Below are 19,142 nucleotides of genomic sequence, written 5' to 3'. Positions count from 1 at the left end.
CAACTTCATTACAGACCACTTAAGTATCCCTGGAGTTCACTCAAACTCGGATTGTTTTGAAAATAACTGCTATCATAAATACTTTTATCCAGTAACGTAGGAACTTTATATTTCTATATTGCTTTAGTATTTAGTGTTATAAACTGAAAAAGTCTTTGTTCATAAAAGCTAAATGAACCACTGTTTTTACATATGCAAGTATTTCTCCTTTCAAAAAGTAAGTACAATTTAAGTAAGACAGCGGTGAAATTCGGCCTAATAAGTTTTTATAAAAAGCGCTATATTTTAAAGAAGCAGCCCACTATCATCTGAAACACTCTGTAACAATCGTATAAAACGCGATATTAAAAAATGTGTACCATTGCGTAGGTTGTCGTTCGTCCACTTCTGAATATTGGTTTATATGTAGTTACGATTATATAGTATTGTTATTCTTTATATCAGTGATTTTATTGTTACCTTAAAAATATTTTCACTATGGTAATGACAAAAGATCAACCTGGAACAACATGGTTTTACGCCTCAGAGTGTTGAATAAAATTAAATTTCGGTTGTGTTTGTCGAAACTCCAGTATGTTCTTTATTCCCTATATGAAATCTCGTTTGATGTACCTATTTAGAATGAAACTATGTATTTAGAATATACAATGTATAGAGTAATGTTTAAAGCTCAATATTGCACTTTATGTTCAGTATTTTGGATAATAAAATAAAATAAATGACACAGTTATAGATGTAAGATGTAATTAAGTCTATTTGTTCATATTTATTATTATGTATGTATGTCGCAGTAAAGTAGTTAAATCAGAGAGTTAATTAAATGTCTAGAGATTTAATTAAATGTCGATATATAGATAACTGTCTAGAGATTCAATTGACTCTCTGATTTAACTACTTTACTGCGACATATACATCTTATTCCCGTTACATTACTTGTTTATATAATATAGGAAACACTAATGTTTTTGTTATTGTATAAATGTTAAACGCGATCAAAGTTAACAAATAGTAGTTCTTTTTTTAAAGGAAAAAAATGAATATCTATATATATTTGCTTTTGATAATTTTCTGCTCATATATTTGTTTATGGTCAATATATTCCATATTTCAATATAAGGATGAGTTTTAGTTCTTTTCCCGCGCTTATACATACTGATGCTATTTACAAAATAGACAAATAGTTTTAGAAAGGATAAAGCGTGATAAAGCAAGCATATTTAATATATGTACTTTGTCTGTGAAATTAAATCAAAGCAATAAAACAGTGTTTAGAACTGGTGTTCTAAACACATGGTGGTCTTTTTCAGCATGTTAAGTAAACATACTATACTATAAATCTCAATCGTTAAAGATTTTTGTCACGCTTTATTTATTTTGAACACGAAAGGGATAAGGACAAACATGTATATTTTTGTATATTTGTAAATAAGGGCAATTTAATGTATTCGCGTTTTCTTTTAACAACTTTACCTCAGGATTAAGTATACCTCAGGAAGATGTATAAAAAGGATATATTCAAATAACTTTTTTATTAGTTATGTATAAAACTACTTAATTAAGGATCGTATATAACTTCTGTTATAGTGATACGAGATATTAAGGAATTCTACAGAATATATTCGAATTTATTCGCATGTTGATATTAAACTATTTAGTAATAAATGTTTTTTATTCACTTATATTATCTATGAATTAATAACTTTGATAGATGTACGGTACTCAAGCCAGATCTACGTAAATACCGTATTAGATTTAGCTATAGACTAAAGACTAATAATTAAAGATCTTAAAAGTCGTAGTCTGATAAATGCTAGTCAATATAATTTTATATAGGTTATATCATACATTAGTTTTTTTTATTATACATACGTGATGTTTACTCATATTTTTTTTATATAACCGATGCAGTTAAACAATTGAACATCAACAACAACATTATTTTGACAGAAAAATATAATTTGTAACTCAAATAAGTATATAACGGCGGCAAGAATATATTTCTGGATGACCTTGAGAAATTACATTACCTTAAATTCAAACGTGAATGTGTCATGTTATATAATCTAGGTTATTTAAGATTACCCATACAATATTTTTTACAACAGCTTATAAAACTATTTACGCTAATCAATACGGTTATTTACTTATCGTTTATGGTATTTTAACGATCAAGAGTAATTACCAGTAGGTACTGAGGAGAAATTATTTAAATATGAATTATATTTCCTTGTGACTTTATTGACGAAATTATGACACTTGTTACTCACCCAGAAACTTATAGAATTTGAAATTAAATGTGCCGAAACAGATTAAACTAAAACATATACCGTATCAGGTATTGAAGGTACCTAAATTATACTTTTACGTAATCCAATAATGTATTCAGATTAGATTATAAGTGTTATAGTCTGTGCGAAAACCATTGTGGGTTAGTGGTCATAACAGAGCAATAGTATCGTTTTTGTTATGTTGATAACACTGATTGTGATTGTGATTCGACTGCCTTGTTCTTGAATCTTAATATGAAAAAATTAAAAGTGTCTAATATTGAGAATAAATGAAATGACGTATCACAAAAGTCTTAAACCAGATCCTACTTCGCATACCTAACTGCCACACTGGATTTCCACACAAACTACTATGATTATTCGCTACGCTGACATTCATTATGGCATAAGATAGATAAAAATCGCAGAAAAGAAACTATTAGTCAAGCGAGACGTGTTGTAACAATAGACACTGTACAGAATGACATGGTAATTTACGCTTAGCACGGGACAATTTTCTAATAAAATATCGACTGCGTATTTAGTAACACACCTTATATTTAAAACAAATAAATTACCGATGCGATTTAATTCCGCTAAATTTACTCATTCTCTTCGCACAGCTTTGAAAATAGTTGTAAAGCTTCATCTTGCTCATCTTCTTCTATTTCCCCTTCGAGCCAGAAAGTTTCCATTTGTCCTTTACCCTGTAAAATAGAATACAGCCTAGGTTGAATCACCTGTGGTCACATTCAATGCAATTTCATTGACTTATAATATTCACAATACAATTTATTCATCATAATTAAGTTGCTAAGGCAATAACAAAACGTAAACATAACGTTTTGATGCAGATTTTGTATCCACAGTCATATTTAAAAAATTCTAAACGTCAAAAATTTGTTAACAAACCCAATGCACTATTTCAATCAATTCGATAATGGTTGAGCATAGCGAAGACATCGTTTTTAGCTATAAAAAAATTGCGCCTGGGAAAATCTTATTAAATTTATCGATAAATGTACATAAGTAGTATTACCATAATATTACCTTTACTTTTATCAATCCTCTTTGTCGAAGTCTGAACTTGCCTGAAGGTAACTCTTCTGCTGTTTGAGCTGATATTTGAATACGCCCTGGCTGTATTTAAAAGTTAGCATTTCAAAAGGAATCAAAACTCGTATTTAATATGGAATTGGCGACTGAATTGTTATTATGTACCTCAACTGAAAAATTATAACAATTTAACAAAAGTCTAAAACAAAGTAAATATAATATGAGTTGAAAATTGTAGCGTGAAATAGTATCAAAATGATTCAAGTATTAAATTAATAAACATTAATCAATAAGGTTATTTCATTATAACGTATATGTATCTATTAACATGTAACGTGGCCATTTGAAGTGAAAACTCCATGCTCTTACTTCGCTTGTTGTCTGCATCCTAGAAGCTGTGTTAACTGTGTCACCAACGAGACAATATCGGGGCTGCTTATGGCCCAATACCCCTGCTTGGCAAGGTCCGGAATGGATTCCTAATAAAAGATAAACACACAATTTAGGGTCCAATGATTCATATACAGAACACATTTTAGACATTATATGCACTACTATTAAAAACGGAATGATTTTGTGTATGTTTGTTTCTAAAAGACACATTCAGTAACTATTGAACCGATTCGAGTAGATACACCGATGAAACAGAAAATAAGTAGCTATTGGAATAAACCTAGACAAAAAAGTCGCCCAGGTATATCTGTATGTATAAGGTTTTTGGTTTTCTTTATTCTGTTTTCATAATAGCAATTTGTTATTATGTCGGATTCAAATACCAATAGTGAGCATGGGCAAAGCTCGAGATACAGCCAGGGCGGCGCTAGCGACGCATTCGGCATGGGCTGGTCTTCGCCGTCTCTCAGGGGCTCCTGCTACGACCATATAAACGGTACCTACCGTCTCCACCTGTCAACAATTAAACTTTTAGTGTAGATTTAAATTATAATTCATACGTTGCGTTTATAGGAATGTATAGGATTTTACAAATCGTAAGTGGTCTTCGGTAAAAAAAAAGAATTTATTAATTATGTAATGATAACGTGTGTAATTACTCCACAGTCACAAGATCTTATTTTCTACTTAAAATGTTGCCATATTTCGCTTACTTTTCAGCAAGTATGGTTAAGAAATAACCAACCTGTCAGGGATCTTACTATAACGTCATAAACTTATTGAATGTTGAAGTAATTTTTAAAATTATTTTACAATTCAAAAATAATTAATTAATTCAAATCACACCTTATAAACTTGATGAGAATCAAGGAGTCGGTCAATTCTGGAATAAACACTGTTCATATATCCCACGGTAGCCATCACATCCTCTCTAGTACCAGTCTGTCTAATTTGAAATCCACAAAACATAACTGAGACGCAGTCGAAGTGCTATAATAAAATGGAATAAGTATTATGTGGCTGCTAATGACACGGGATATAGACTTATGTAAAATTTATGATTAAGATGTAGCTACCTACAAAATGAATAACGTATCAAGAGCATTTGCTTCAGTTTGTGTTTGTATATAAATAGTTAGTTTTTAATTAAAAATGGTTTACTAAAATTGTACTGATTGAAAAATCTTGTACAACGGGTCAAAATTTTACTCCTAGAGTAAAAGTTGTTGCAAAAGAGTTTTTACTGCATCATATTAAAGCTCATTTTAAAATCTACTTGTATTACATTCACTATCAATCTTAATTACCTCAGCCTCTGGCATTTTTCCAGCTCGCAGTTGATAAGCGACTGTCTTTGGAATCATCGAGTATAGCAGATGATCGCCTTTCTTCTTCCATTCATCTCTTAGTTTCCAGGACTTTTCCAATGTTAAAGAGCGGCTTTCTGCTTTTTCAAATAATAACTCCAATCGAGATAGGTGTTGCCATCCTTGAAGAAGCATTTCTTTGGAGAGGCCATGCCCATTCATATCAGCTACGTATAAGCCAGCTAATCGGAGTTCGTCCAGGTTGTTGAATCTGCAAAACGAATTTTTAATTATATCCGCATCTACAAAATAGTACTATGTTTTATATTATGTTCATATAGCAAGGGTAATAAAAGCGAATTTTTTTTGCACATCAAATTATTTGGATTTACAGAAGATCTAGAAACCTAGACACATTTGTAAAAAAAGTGTCAGAGAGTGTACATAAGGTAGACACATTTTTATTGTTCATTTCAGTAATATTTTTATAGGGCCTTCAAATCGGAGTTTATGATTATTTCTCCGGGAGCCTACGCACTTTATTAAGACATAGAGGCGATTATTTATTTTTATTTCAAATATACTATTATACAAAACTCGATTATATACATATACTACCTAATACTACCTATGCTGACCCGGCAAACATCGCTTTGCCATGTATATTATTTCCAGGAAACATTTTTTTAGGTTCAATAATAATAACCTTTCTACTATAATAAAAAATAGGAGTTGGTCGTAGACGGGTGACAATTAAGGGTTGTATGTATTTTTGTATGCTGTATCATAATCATTTTGGGGTGGACACCCCTTATCTTAACTTAACTTAGGGGTTTAGAATTTAGACAGTAACCGTTTCTCAGACTTACTACATATGCATAAAAAATTCATAAGCATCATTCATGAGATTTTTATATGTATAGATATATATAGTAATTTTCGTTACCCGGATTTAGTTAAAATACTAACATGGGGCTACACAGAAAAATTAGAGCGTCAATTTCTTCAAGAAGATAAATAGGTCCCTTCAGAAGAATAGAGCGAGTACCCTGCGAGCCTCGTCTTGAATCTGCGAGGTTCAGTGACCGCCACCGCACTAGTTCCAATTCAAACATCATGTTTTGCATGCACACCACCTAAAAATACGTAAATGTTTGAAATATTGTATGACTGCGAGTTGATTAAATGTGCATTCAATTTAACTATAAAATGACGGGCTCCACTATATATTTCTTTATCTTCCTCAATTAAAACGGAATTCCAAAAACCCCTGTTTAGTCGATGTTAACATTATAAAATGCGTCAATTTTTAATCCCCATAAAGTCTCTTCTTCGGTTTTTATGTTCCCAAATTGTAATAAAAGAGACAGGTGAGATATTACAACGGTGCACTTATCTGATATATTTATAACGAACTAGATTACCCGGTGAAATTTGTAGCACCTACATAATATATGTATTTTCAAACTACAGCTATAAACTCAAACATATATACATGACATTTTTTTATTTATGGAAAGACCTCAAATATTTCACAGCAATAGCCTTCCACAAATGTTTCAAGATTATACAGCCAGATTAGATTAGCCAAATCGGTCCAGCCATTCTCGAGATCAGCGAGACAAATGAACAGCAATTCATTCATATAGGTACATAGATAAGTTGTATGTTTATAGCATCGCAATATTGGCTTAGCTTTATGAATACGAAATGAAGGCTTATTTATTTATAGTATTATGTAGGTAATTAATTTGCATTTTCATTACGAATGTTTTTCTGCAAAGTATGAGCAAACATTACTTGCTTATATAAAAAGCACAATGGCGCAATAAACAGCCGGCGTTAGTTTCTTGCAACCTCTCTAGTCACGATCGCTAGTGCGATACGGTGCAAATAAAAATATCGTGAAATGTAACTACTATTTAGCTAATAAAAATGTGCTCTAGTGTACACACGTAACAAGTGAAACTTCTTTATTTTTCGAAAAATGATCTACTATATGCAACTTTACAGAAATAGGTTAAATAAAGTTAAATTAGATAAAGTTAAACAAAAGGCTTTAATTATCATAGACATGAAAAAAAAATACCATAATCACACCCACGGGTTGGTGTATTAAAAAATAAAGTGCTTAAACGATATGCTATCCCTACTTCGCTGGAGAAAGTACTCTTCGAATCAACCGTGGTAGGGACAAGAAAAAGATTGCGCGTAACGGAAAAATGTGACGGTAATTTTTTTCCAACTCTGATAAAGAAGTTCACTTCAAAAATCACTGCACTAAATAGTAGCACTGTAAATATCTATGTATATGAAGTAGGACTAATTATATAATAATATATAACAATAAAACCTGTAACGTATAAGGAAATAAAAAATACCTACCTTATCCCAGGTGAACGATATCTTCGGCTTCCTAAGTCTTAGGATTTCGCTGACTTGTGTTTTATATATTCGTTTGTAAGGACCTCCCCAGGCTTCTATCAGCTGTAAATTTACACTCAGTTAACCTGTTAGTTTCATTGACATTCTTATATACTACGTGAGGTATTATCAAATATAATAGAAGTGTTTATTAATTTGATTTTTAAATAACATATTCCTGGATACTTGAATGAATTGCTTGGATATAAATCACTCTAGAAATGTAACTTTCAGCAATTCCGACCGATTTTAATTTTTACACCACGTTGCGACTATTGAAAATGCCAAATCGAGATGATTATTAATTTTGCTTTTTAGGGTTTATAAAATGTATTTATTTAACAATGTCACTTATTATCTAATTATTGAAACCATTGAACTTGTGGTCCTCTGAATTCGAATTTGTAAGGTTCGTAAAAATTTGGTTCTCAACAATGTTTCGCGCCATCGCACGATCGCAACTAAGGGTGAGATTCAGAAACCAGTGATGCCAACTCCTACAAAATATTCCCCCTAGGACCAACTTCAAATACCCCTAAACATTGACTAAAAACACATTTTTTTTAATAGAGGTAAATTCAAATAAGAATTAAAAATAAATTCAAGTAGTATAAAATATCCGTTATATGCTGGTGCATTACAACTTTCCTTGGCAAATATTCTTTTCTATTTTTCCCTATTTTCTTTTCATATCCTAATTAACTCCCCCCCCCCCCTTTGATCCTCACGTGATGAATGGACAGCCTCTATCTGTCGTCGTCACGAATGATTTTAGCATACGTGATAGTTAAGAAGTATACATAAAGTATATTTCTTAAAAACGACCATTTGTCGCCTCTGTAAAACAAATATTTCTTAAAAATTACTTTAAAATTTATTTATAAATTTCATTACTGATATATTCTACTAGTGACAGTTACAAATTCATCAACTAACTTGTGCGTCATGGAAGGCGTCCATTTTGTTATAAGAAACTTAGATTATTGTGTCGTGTAAAGGCATCTACCAACACCATAACTACGCCTCAAGCGTTCATAGTGGCAGATTTTTCAGTTGTGTTCAAAAATTCATTAGTTTCAAAATAAATAAAAACCTTTGAAAAGTTCTATTACCTTATCACCCGCAACTAGTATTTTCATTTTCCTGTCTAGAATCACCCCGAATGGAAACAACTGGGTCAGAAGAGTGGCTGGTACGGCTGGTAGAGGACAAGGTAGTGATTTCTTTGCCATTAACGATTGCACCTATATGTCAAATATCATTCGTGAATTTAGTACAAATTAATATCTGTAGTAGTTATAAACAATGTATAGGTATAATGTACAACAAATATCTATTTCAATTTTAAAAAAAAAACAGAACAGATGAGAAGAGCTGGTAAAAAACCACCGCCATTGTTTTTATTGCCAAATTTTGTTTTGTACATCAACTGCAACTAGTACATCCGCAAGACATAATTTTATAATGAAATAAAAAAAACCAAACGTTTACACTGTCTCTGATGCGAAACAAAATAGAAGGATAAAATATTAGTATATATTTTCCACGTATAAACTTACGTAATCACTATTATCAAACTCAAGCCGTAGAACAGCAACGTAATGGTTGTTTCCCTCCAAAAAATCTTCCTTTACGATGGTCACTTTCAGTTTCAACGAGAATATATCTTCAGCAATTTCATATAGCTGACCTGAAGATTAAACAAAAATATATAAGATCTACTTTTTACTATCCTTTTAGATCTACATCATGATCCTTTATAAATTAGTTGCGGGCTTAAACTTTGGTAACTAATTTGAATGAATTTCGGTGAAGAGACAGACTGAGATAGTCGTCTCTCGATTACTTGGCACTCGTTAATTAGCTGTTCTAATCTCTCCCTTAAATGATTGTTGATTGAATAATATGCTATGTCAATTGGGATCACTTCGCTAATTTGAAGTTGAAAGAATAATATCTTGCTCGCCAACAATAATTTGAAGTCCGGGCTTCCCTACTCTCTATAATTTTAAGTGTTTGACGCATGTCAATGTGCATACATTGCACAGACCTGTCGTTTGTTTACATACACGTACATACCTGTCCTGGGAATACCTACGCTACGACGCCCCCGGTAACGACACGAATGACGATTACGTCACAGCTCTTACCACTATCGAAAATTCTTAGGACAATGTACACTGAAGTCGCTCACACAAAAATTTGAGGGAAAAAAATTACGGACTGCTGTTCGAAATAAAAATTGGTGACTAATTGTATTATTGTATTTAATGTTTAATACATAATAATAAAGTAATAATAAATCTCGAATTTTTAACAAACTCTTATTTACTTGAGACCCCCTCCCCATCGTGGTTTAGCAAAAGCCTTATTTTCACTCATATGAATGCGTCGGACCACATCGGAAGTTATATAACACTTGCCGTTGTCAGTAACCAAAGAACAAATCCGTCTCATCTTAAGCGTAAGCGCATTTTGGCAGAAAGATGCGAAATAATACTTTAGTTAAAACGATGCAATTATGAATAAGGGAAAGTCTTTGGCTGACAGGCTTTAGATACCTTATGGTATGTAATAATATTGTAAATAGATGTTTAGTACTGTACAGAAGTTTGATTAGTTTGAAAAACCTTAAGTACCTACTCGTGTAAAACCAAGATAATATTTTCCGCAATAAATTGACTTACCCATAAGATAATGTGTGTACCCAGTTCTGGCACTACTGTAGACCAGTTCAGCTCCATGGATATGGGCCCTGGTAAGCTGCATTCTCGGCGATTTCATTTGGGGAAAGGTGAACCTCATACGCTGATGGATGCTGTCAACTGATTGAAGAAAAGTGCAGAAGTAACGCCCAGTTGCTCGAATCATTGTGTCGTACCTGTATTGAATGATAAGTACAATTTGATGAAAAGTACATATAATAACGTAATATTAAAGGCAAATAAATAGAGGTAGTTAGTTATATACAATAAGTACTGAAAGTAACATTTTGCTACTTTTTCTTCTGTATTTTTATGGACACATTAAAGTTATTTGAAAAAAGTTCTGTTGATAAATTGTCTAGAAGATTATTCTGATGATGAGACGTTCACAAGCTGACTTACCCAAAATTTGAGAAGAACTTTACAAAACATCTTCCAAAAAAGTGCATTATTTTATCAGGTGTACTAAACTTCTCTTTTAGAAGATTCAATCTGTCTGCACTTAATAAACTGAGACTGTTCAGTCGTTGTCTACTAGTGTTTCCGGAACCCCGACGCTTGTACACATCGAGAGCGACTGTGACGCTAACTTTTCTTGGTTTTAAAGAACCCTTTCTGGAATCTGAAGGTGAGGTTTTTGGCAGTGAGCTGAATTTCGAAGCTTCAGAAATTGGTGAGGTAGGCTCTGAATCTTTAGGCAGTTCTGTAACCGTCACTGATTTTGTATCATCACTTTTTAACCTTTCCAAATTTACACCAAGACTTCTCCTATCTCTATTTTGGTGAGTTGGTGTGACATTAAGTTCTTCTAGTTCACAAATTTTCTCTGAAGATATTGTACTCTGTGTGGGTGATTTAATTTCTTCTAAGGAGTTATAAGCCTCTATTTCTTGCTTTGTTACTGCTGTTAGAGCGCTTACAGCAGAGAAGGGACATTTGTAGGTTTGACTTCTATTATCAGCATGGACTGAGGCACTTCTCCAGGCTGGTTTGGATTTGAGAGATGATTTTCTTGGTGGAGGAGTTACTGGTGTGCAAATTGTTGGACTATTTGGATCTTTATTTAGCAATCGTGACAAAGCACAAGCCAAACGCAACATAAGAGCATCCGGGTATTGCTGTAAAGTCAAATATGAATTGGTTTAAAAATCTATTAATTACATTGTTTACTAATTAAATTCAGACTTTAAATAGGTTTACCTGACGCGTCATGAAAACTGTATTCTTAGCTCCCGCTTCTTGAAGAATAGTCTCCCATATTTCCTCTCCGCATTCTTGCTGCAAAGCATTTGTAGACAATATTAAAGATCAAATTATGACAACATTTGTATAGGTTTTTTAGCTATATATAATAATCTCTCTCATTTCTAAAGCCACCAGTGATATTATTGCGGTGTTATACTTCGATCGCCTGAATTATATTCCGGCAACGCGCTAACCCCAAAGTTCTATCTTCCTTGGACATTCATAAGTCGCGCGGGCCTAATAGCATTCTCCTAAATGTGCTGACGCGCCTTTATCGGTAATAAAGGTAATAAATAATACTCGCTCGGCATTGTCGGGAAAATCAGGTATTTACTGCACGCAGAAGAAAAGCATACTAATCTAGAGAAGTTCTCAGCATTAGAACAAGGGTTATTACCATTCTTTATTTTTTCAATTTTAAACCATATTTTATCAATGTAAAATAAGTGCATCCTACATTCCCAGCAGAAACGGATCGTATTATCAATTATATATATTACAGCTATTAAAATAAGAATTCATATTTATTTCGGGATTTTTGGACTTAAACTTCCACCATATCATATTATCACCAATTCTTGAATAAAGAGGTGGGTGTTTTAGGCATACTGTACTGAAAAATCGAATATAAAAGGCGATGAACAAATGAATGAAACGTGGTAAATCCAGTTTATATATCATAATTAGTTACACAATTCCCACGAATATATTGCATGGCTTTAGGATGTACACTAGGTCAGTTTATTTTCATTAAGTAACCGTACGTGACATCCCAAACATTGACCTTCAATGTCTAATGTCACCTGTTATGCACGAATGCGAATTAGTTATTGCTTGTGTTTCAATTTGGCTTAATGGCCGTTCAAAACTTATATGGGAGGTGTCAATGGTCTATCCTATACTTATCGAAATATTTATAATCAGCTTGACCATGAGTTCTAAGGGTTTAGGAAATGAATAATGTAATAATTAGCCAGAATAATGAATCCCATCACTTTTCAAAAGGCATTTGAAATTTCTACGCTTGTCTCGATATTTTTTTTGTGTACAAGTAGATGCTATTTTCGTACAAGTACTTTTCAAAAATATGTTTTACCTACTATAAAACATTATTAAGTATTGCATTTTTTTATATAAGCGGCATTGAGGTTTAAAAAAAAAACATTTAAATTAGATTGATATATACATAACGGTTCAATAATAATCATCTTCAATTTACAGTTAAATGACGTCAAAACAAATCTTATCCTAACTAAATTTATTAGTAGTTTATTACTTTACACGCCTTTGTATATGTAACACCGGATAATGTATACTTTTATATATTTACAATGTAAGTAGGAGCACAATTGGAAATTTAAGAATACTTTCAATTACTTGAAAACAGCTGTGATTATCGCCATCATGTAATTCTAAATCAAATTTAAAATGGAAGAGTGTATTTTAAAATAGTGTGTATTTATTTGTATAAATGTAACACCCGAGTTATTTTACATATTACAATTAAATTGTAAACAAAAATTAGTTTATATAAAAATTATACCTCTCTACTTCAAATGACAATTCGTATGAATTTCTAACATAATTGGTATCTAGGCGTAGATTTAAGATGTGCGTGTCAAAAATATCTATGTACAATTTTATACCAGATTTTAATCAAAATAGCCAATCATCTCGGTACGACTATATATAGTTTGTAGTCCAATACATATTATTATTTTAGTTGTTTAGAAAATCTTGATAATTCTAATATAAAAAAACTGCGTAAATATTACTTTATATTATACTTACCACTATAAAATGCTGAACACTCTCAAGTAGCATTCCATACATGATTAGAATATTTTTTTTATTATTTTCAAGACAAGTGCCCAGGAAGGCTTTCGCGCTAAAACTAAACGTAAAAGGGGATGCTATTGTCTAGTAAATACAATGTCATATAAATTTTTATTTTATCATTGTCTGCCTTATAAATGGTAATTGGAATACGTCTTAATGTTATTAATACGCTTTACGAACGTTTTCTGTGCTCCTAGATTGTTGAAATGGCACTAAAAATACAAATGTAATGATAATAAGAATAATAAAAATATTTAGCATTAAAAATATTTTTTCGCTTCATCAAGGTATACTTAGTTATAATATCTTCCTCATTAATTTGAATTAAACAAATTTAAAGTTTAATTATAACTATAATATGGCTGTTTAATTTTTATTTTTGTTTGTTTTTCATTCTTCTCTTTTCATTTGCGAAACGATGATATGCAGGCAACAAAAATGGGATATTAACGATTACCATTTGGAATAACTATAATCTTAAAATTGATTAATTAATCTAATTTATTTAAATAAAACTCGTTTAATACGAGAGAACGAGTGAAAAGTGAATTGATTTTTCATACAAAATTATATACGAGGATTGTATGAGTATATTTAGGTTCAACTTTTCTTTTTTAACTTGAGTTAAGTTCGGTCGAGGTCGTTGTAGATATGTTCAAATACATGTTAAATAAAACACATTGTTTTGTTTGTTTGAGCTTATAACAAAGATAAAATTAGGGGTTGATTAACAAGAAACTAACTTGACTTATTAAGAGTTCTTAAAAGTAAGTGACTATCGAAAAAGAGAATGGCTTATTTTGTATTTAAGATTGCTTTCATTCAGTTTACGCCTCTAATTATTACAGTTGAATCCGTTTATAATGACATCCATTTATAAGGAATTGACAAACACGTCATACAAAGCATTTTGTGAAAAATAAAACCACTTTTATGTAAATATGTATGTACAGTATTTTCATAGACAAACATAGTATATACATATATATACACATACTAAATCAGAATAAGAATTGCACGTAATAAGTACATTTTACACATACAAGCTTTTTTTAATGTATGTAATCTGTTATTTTTGTCTGTTTTTGTTTTTCAATTTGGTTGTAAAAACAGTATCTGATAATAATATGTATAGAAGATATCGCTATAGTAAAATTATCATTTTCAATATTGCTATGAACAAATCTGCAGCTATGATAATAATTCTGCAGCTTTTCATGCCTCTTCTGCGGTAGGTAATGGTTCTTCCTCGACTTCCTCTTCCCCATCACTTTCGATTTGTTTCTTAGCATTAATGTACTGTACGATTTTTTGACCAGACATAATGTATTAAAAATGGGTTATGCGATGTGTCGCCGTAAGGGAAGTCATTATACCCGACTTTTTAATAAAAAAATTATATGAAAACCAAACTTCGTAGTGTAATTACGTCATAATATTCGGTTGGTCAATAGGCGGAGTCATTATAAACGGATTTATTTTATTAGCTTATGTTAGGTTATATAACTCTCGCATTGTACAGAATTTTTCATAACATTACACATTATAAATATATTATTTAGCACACGTGCAGTTTACTATTCAACTCGGGTAAATATTTAGCGATTGTTTAACTTATATGTACTTATTTGTATTCACTTGTGTCAAAGACTTCATTTTTTGACGATGAATTAATTTAAAGACATACCTTGTTTCTGTAAACAATTTTAAACATGGACGAAGCTATTCGTTGACGAATTATGTATATATTTTATATAATTCGTCACACGAATTCGCATCATCATACGAAATATTTTAATATGAGGCCACGTCATAGGCAAAATGGAAAAGACATGACAAAACATCGCGTTCGATTGTGATTGGGCAAATGTACTATGTAATATGACGTATCTTGTCGCGTCGCGTATAAACGCGTTTTGGTTTAGTGGTGGTTTTGCCCAATCACTGTCGAACGAAGCGCACAATCGCTTCACAATTCGTTAATATTTTCACATTCTAACCCCCAGTTTATTCGATGATTATGATATGAAAATGTAAAGTTCAGTTGTAAGTTTTTCCTTAAACTTATCGTTTCCATTTTACGATTGGATCAGATTCTTTTCAGGAGTTACAGATAGAGAGAAATATGTAATAAATTGTGTTAAGTAAAATAGTAACTATTAAATACTTGTGATATTATAGTAGTAAAATATCCGTAGATTTATTTGAATAAAAAAACGTAATATAAAAATAATTAGAAATTATAAACCACTAATAAAGAAGAAGAAGGTTTTAATTGAATTATTTAGGTACTCGGAATAATTTTTATAACCAGTTCAAAAAATACATTAGAGTAAATTTATCTGTGGCAAGCTGATTTAGGTTAGCGTGAGATGGAGGCATATAATATACTTAGTTCTTGTTCCTGGTACTTCTAACCTATTTTTTTCAGATTTCTATTAATATAAAAATTTTGGTGGTTTGTTGGGAATGTCGTCGACTTAGCAATTGATATGGTGAATATAGTAGTTGTTATTATAGTTTTTGCAAAACGACTAATCGTTTAATATACTATTAAGTTGGATTTAACATTTCAGTTTCATTAATGATTTTCTTTCGAATAATATAAAGAAATTATAAACCATAACAGGAAAATAAAGTGCACTGACCCCACACTAGGATCCCCTGTGTCGAGGGCAGCCAGTTTCTTCCTTTTAATATGTTAATTGTACTTTACTTTATGATTTCTATATAACACACATTTATAAATAAATTCTTTTTGCAATAAGAATATTTTCTGTATCTGCAAAGGATAGTTTGACAAGATATTGTTTGAGATTTTTAGTGAATGTATGTAATGTAAGTTTTGAAATCTTAGTGATTTTTTTTTGAGAAAGTGTTTATTAATTTAAACAAAAAAAAATCAATAATTTTGCAACCTACGTAAGATCCAGTTGGAATCAGTGCCGTTAGGCTCTGAGAATTGTTGTTAAACATAGTACAATTGTATCTGTCTTACATGTATAATATTCTGTGTAAATACTCCAAGTCAAAAATCATTTATTCATATAGGTAACGCAACGCACTTATGAACGTCAATAAAAAAGAAATATAAATTCAATGCTTCTAATTTTACATTTACTGCCAGTTTTCAAATCAAAGGCGTAGAACGGAAGAGAAGAACTGGCAACAAACTCTCCGCCACTCTTTTTAATCGCCAATTTTCCTTTTTTGTATTACACAACGCCTGTACTCAGTATATTACTAAATACTTTAATACCTAATGGAACAAGATTTAATTGGAAGTTCACTGCACCAGTTTTTGTGCGTCCGAAAAACTATAAAAAAATATATTTTTTAATTTTACTTAACCACATGATTTTACCTTCACGACAAAAAAGGTTTTTATCAAATCCGGCGAGAAACTGTAAGAATAAACTTCAAAGTTTTAATCATATTAGTTGAGATACGTATGTATGAATGATCTCATGCATATCAATCAACGTTCGGAATCATCTTAATTGTTTCACTGATTCTATCAGACACAATTGTGTACCCTTCCAAGGACATTAAAACTATTTGGGTTAATGTCAGTGCCAGTTAGGCTTTACATAGAACATTTATATTATTATATAAAAGAGATATTGTTAAGGTTTTTATATATTTCCGATCCTAGAACCCCAGTTACTTAAAGCTACATTGTGTGTTCCTTTGTGGGCTTTGATTTTCGTTCTTGAAACTCCTACTCATGAAACTGAATTCTTCCGGTCCTTAACGGTACGAACTACCCTGCTTTGAGCTCCTTACCTCTTGAAACCAGACGGCCTCAGTCTCTTCTGCCTTGTAATTAGCTACTTAAGAAGAGCTTATCTGATTAGATTTTTGGTTACGATTGTATAATTTTCGTTTTACCAGGTAATTTTATAGTTCGTTTACTATGTTTTCCTTACTAGGGTTGCCTGGAAGAAATAGCTTTTTAGCGTATGTATATAATTATGTAACCTTTTTTATTGTTATGATTAAGGCAACGAAGTGTAAATGAATAAATATTTTTATTCATTCCTTCAAAATTCTTGCACTTTCTTATATGTGAACTATATTCAATTCGGCAAAGCAAACATTTTTTTTTGTTACGATAACGTAGTTTATAACTAAACTATTATAATAGGTTGTTGAAATTGATTACAGTTAATCTATAACCGTGTTCATAACTGTTATTAAATAAACCCCCTGGGAGCCATTGTACCAGCGTATCATAGTCGATCAATAGGACAACTAGAAACTAGTCAACACTTTGTCAACGTTGATAACATCAATTTGTGACTACAAAACGGAATTTTTAAATACGTTTTGTAGTTGTATAGTATTCCCAACTAACACGCTATTACTTTATTATAATGTTGATACTAACGGTTTTCCCCGACATCTTTTGAATGGATCTAGACTACTAAATTTAATTGTTTATTACATTTGGAAACGAGACGCTAGAATTTTTTACTTTTTCTTCTTTTTACCTCTGGTCGGCATATGGACCATGTACGTGCAACCTACAACCAAGACAGACAGTAATCATTCTGAATATATAATGCCTAATATTGAGAGTCTTCGGGCGTGACCTGGAGCAATAAATGTATAGACAGATGAGCCTCAAATAATAATTAATGCAATGTATGTGTTGTAATTGAAAATGACGTCACTGACTTTAACTAAGACATAACTATCAATAGGTACTAGCAATATTATCGGAGAAGAGGCTACCCCTCTTCTCGTGAGTTCCATAAACAAACTAAATAAGTATCTTATTATAATAAAGTCAGACTTAATTAATATTATTTTATTAAAATTTATACCTATATATTTATTAAAGTCTCAGTCTCAGCAAAAAATAAAAGAATATTCTATTCACAATGGCTACATTTGGCTTTTATGCAGGCCTTTAATCTGTTTGACCACAAATCTATTTACGCACTGGTTTCAAGGGAAATTTCGCCACTTCTTGCTCCAAAGATTTTTTTATGAGACACACATCTTTGTCACAAAAATGTAGTTTTGTGATTCCTAGGTAAAACACGCTCCACGAAAGTACCTTTCCGACCACATGAGCAGCTTCTTTAGAATTCTGAGCATACACTTTATCACTTTGCTTATTGTAGTGATCTTCAATCGTGAAAAAATTTTCATCGGTAATACGATATTTCTGTGCTTTTATTTACGCCGGTCGTCGTCGCGAGATAAGGCGTTTTGATCGATCCATTTTCTTTAATTTTAAAGATTGATTTTAGGGCATGACTTTGTTATCAACGATAAGCACCGCCAATCAAGCTTCAAGTCTTGTTTCATAATATGCGACAGAGGACGATAATCTTCATTTCTTGCGATAAGATTTTTTGCATCTTAATGGGGTTCGACGATTTCTGGCTTAAACAGCGTAACGGCCTTGGTAGTCCTAACAGCATGCGGCCCAATCTTTTCTGGTCTGGACGAAAGGGTGTTGTATCTGCAGATAGTACGATTTACGGCTATACCAAGCTTTTGAAATGTCTGAAAAAACTTGTCAATTGGCGAAATAACGAAAGAAGTTTTTAAAATAATATAGGTACGTGTTCCAAATTCGATTTTAGATACGAGGCTTATTTAGAATTAAGTCATGACTCTGAGTCTAATCCTCAGATATTCTGATCAGCCAATAGAAAACTCTTTTGAGTTATCTTTTAATCTTAGGCTGGATGTTGCGATTTCATAAAAAAAATATTTTTAGAAACACTTTGATTTTTACTTCACTTGAAGTAAAAATTAAATAACGGGCTTTACAAACCGTAATCGAAAATCGGATTTGGATTTTTACCTCATCAATACATACACACAACAATAATACTAATATACACGATTTAAACAAAATATAAAAATGTATTATACTAAAAGTTTCA

General features: G+C 31.6%; 1 protein-coding gene across 1 annotated transcript; it reads right to left on the bottom strand.

Annotated features, from left to right (window-relative positions):
• Positions 1 to 925: 925 nt before the first annotated feature.
• Positions 926 to 13,270, bottom strand: LOC123712439 (soluble guanylate cyclase 89Db-like). Its single transcript, XM_045665519.1, has 14 exons — positions 13,189 to 13,270; positions 11,353 to 11,430; positions 10,555 to 11,270; positions 10,135 to 10,328; positions 9,007 to 9,137; positions 8,560 to 8,691; positions 7,409 to 7,510; positions 5,993 to 6,159; positions 5,024 to 5,294; positions 4,563 to 4,706; positions 4,100 to 4,229; positions 3,693 to 3,802; positions 3,318 to 3,407; positions 926 to 2,974 (listed from the first exon to the last, which is right to left on the bottom strand). Exons 1-14 carry the CDS (start codon positions 13,228 to 13,230, stop codon positions 2,870 to 2,872), a joined length of 2,412 nt encoding a protein of 803 aa, XP_045521475.1. The 5' UTR covers positions 13,231 to 13,270; the 3' UTR covers positions 926 to 2,869.
• Positions 13,271 to 19,142: the final 5,872 nt, after the last annotated feature.

The sequence above is a fragment of the Pieris brassicae genome, chromosome 7 (assembly GCF_905147105.1).
Source record: "Pieris brassicae chromosome 7, ilPieBrab1.1, whole genome shotgun sequence".
Taxonomy (NCBI): domain Eukaryota; kingdom Metazoa; phylum Arthropoda; class Insecta; order Lepidoptera; family Pieridae; genus Pieris; species Pieris brassicae.
Note: the sequence above shows the minus strand (reverse complement) of the source record. Positions and strands in the feature narration are given on the sequence as shown.

Bases quoted from the DNA above. Each gene is read 5' to 3' on its own strand.
- LOC123712439 (XM_045665519.1), bottom strand. From the start codon at position 13,230: ATGTATGGAATGCTACTTGAGAGTGTTCAGCATTTTATAGTG. The intron at 11,271-11,352 runs GTAAACCTATTT...TTGACTTTACAG, and splicing joins CAGTTTTCATGACGCGTCAG to CAATACCCGGATGCTCTTAT. The intron at 3,408-3,692 runs GTAAGAGCATGG...TTTTAAATACAG, and splicing joins GGATGCAGACAACAAGCGAA to CCAGGGCGTATTCAAATATC.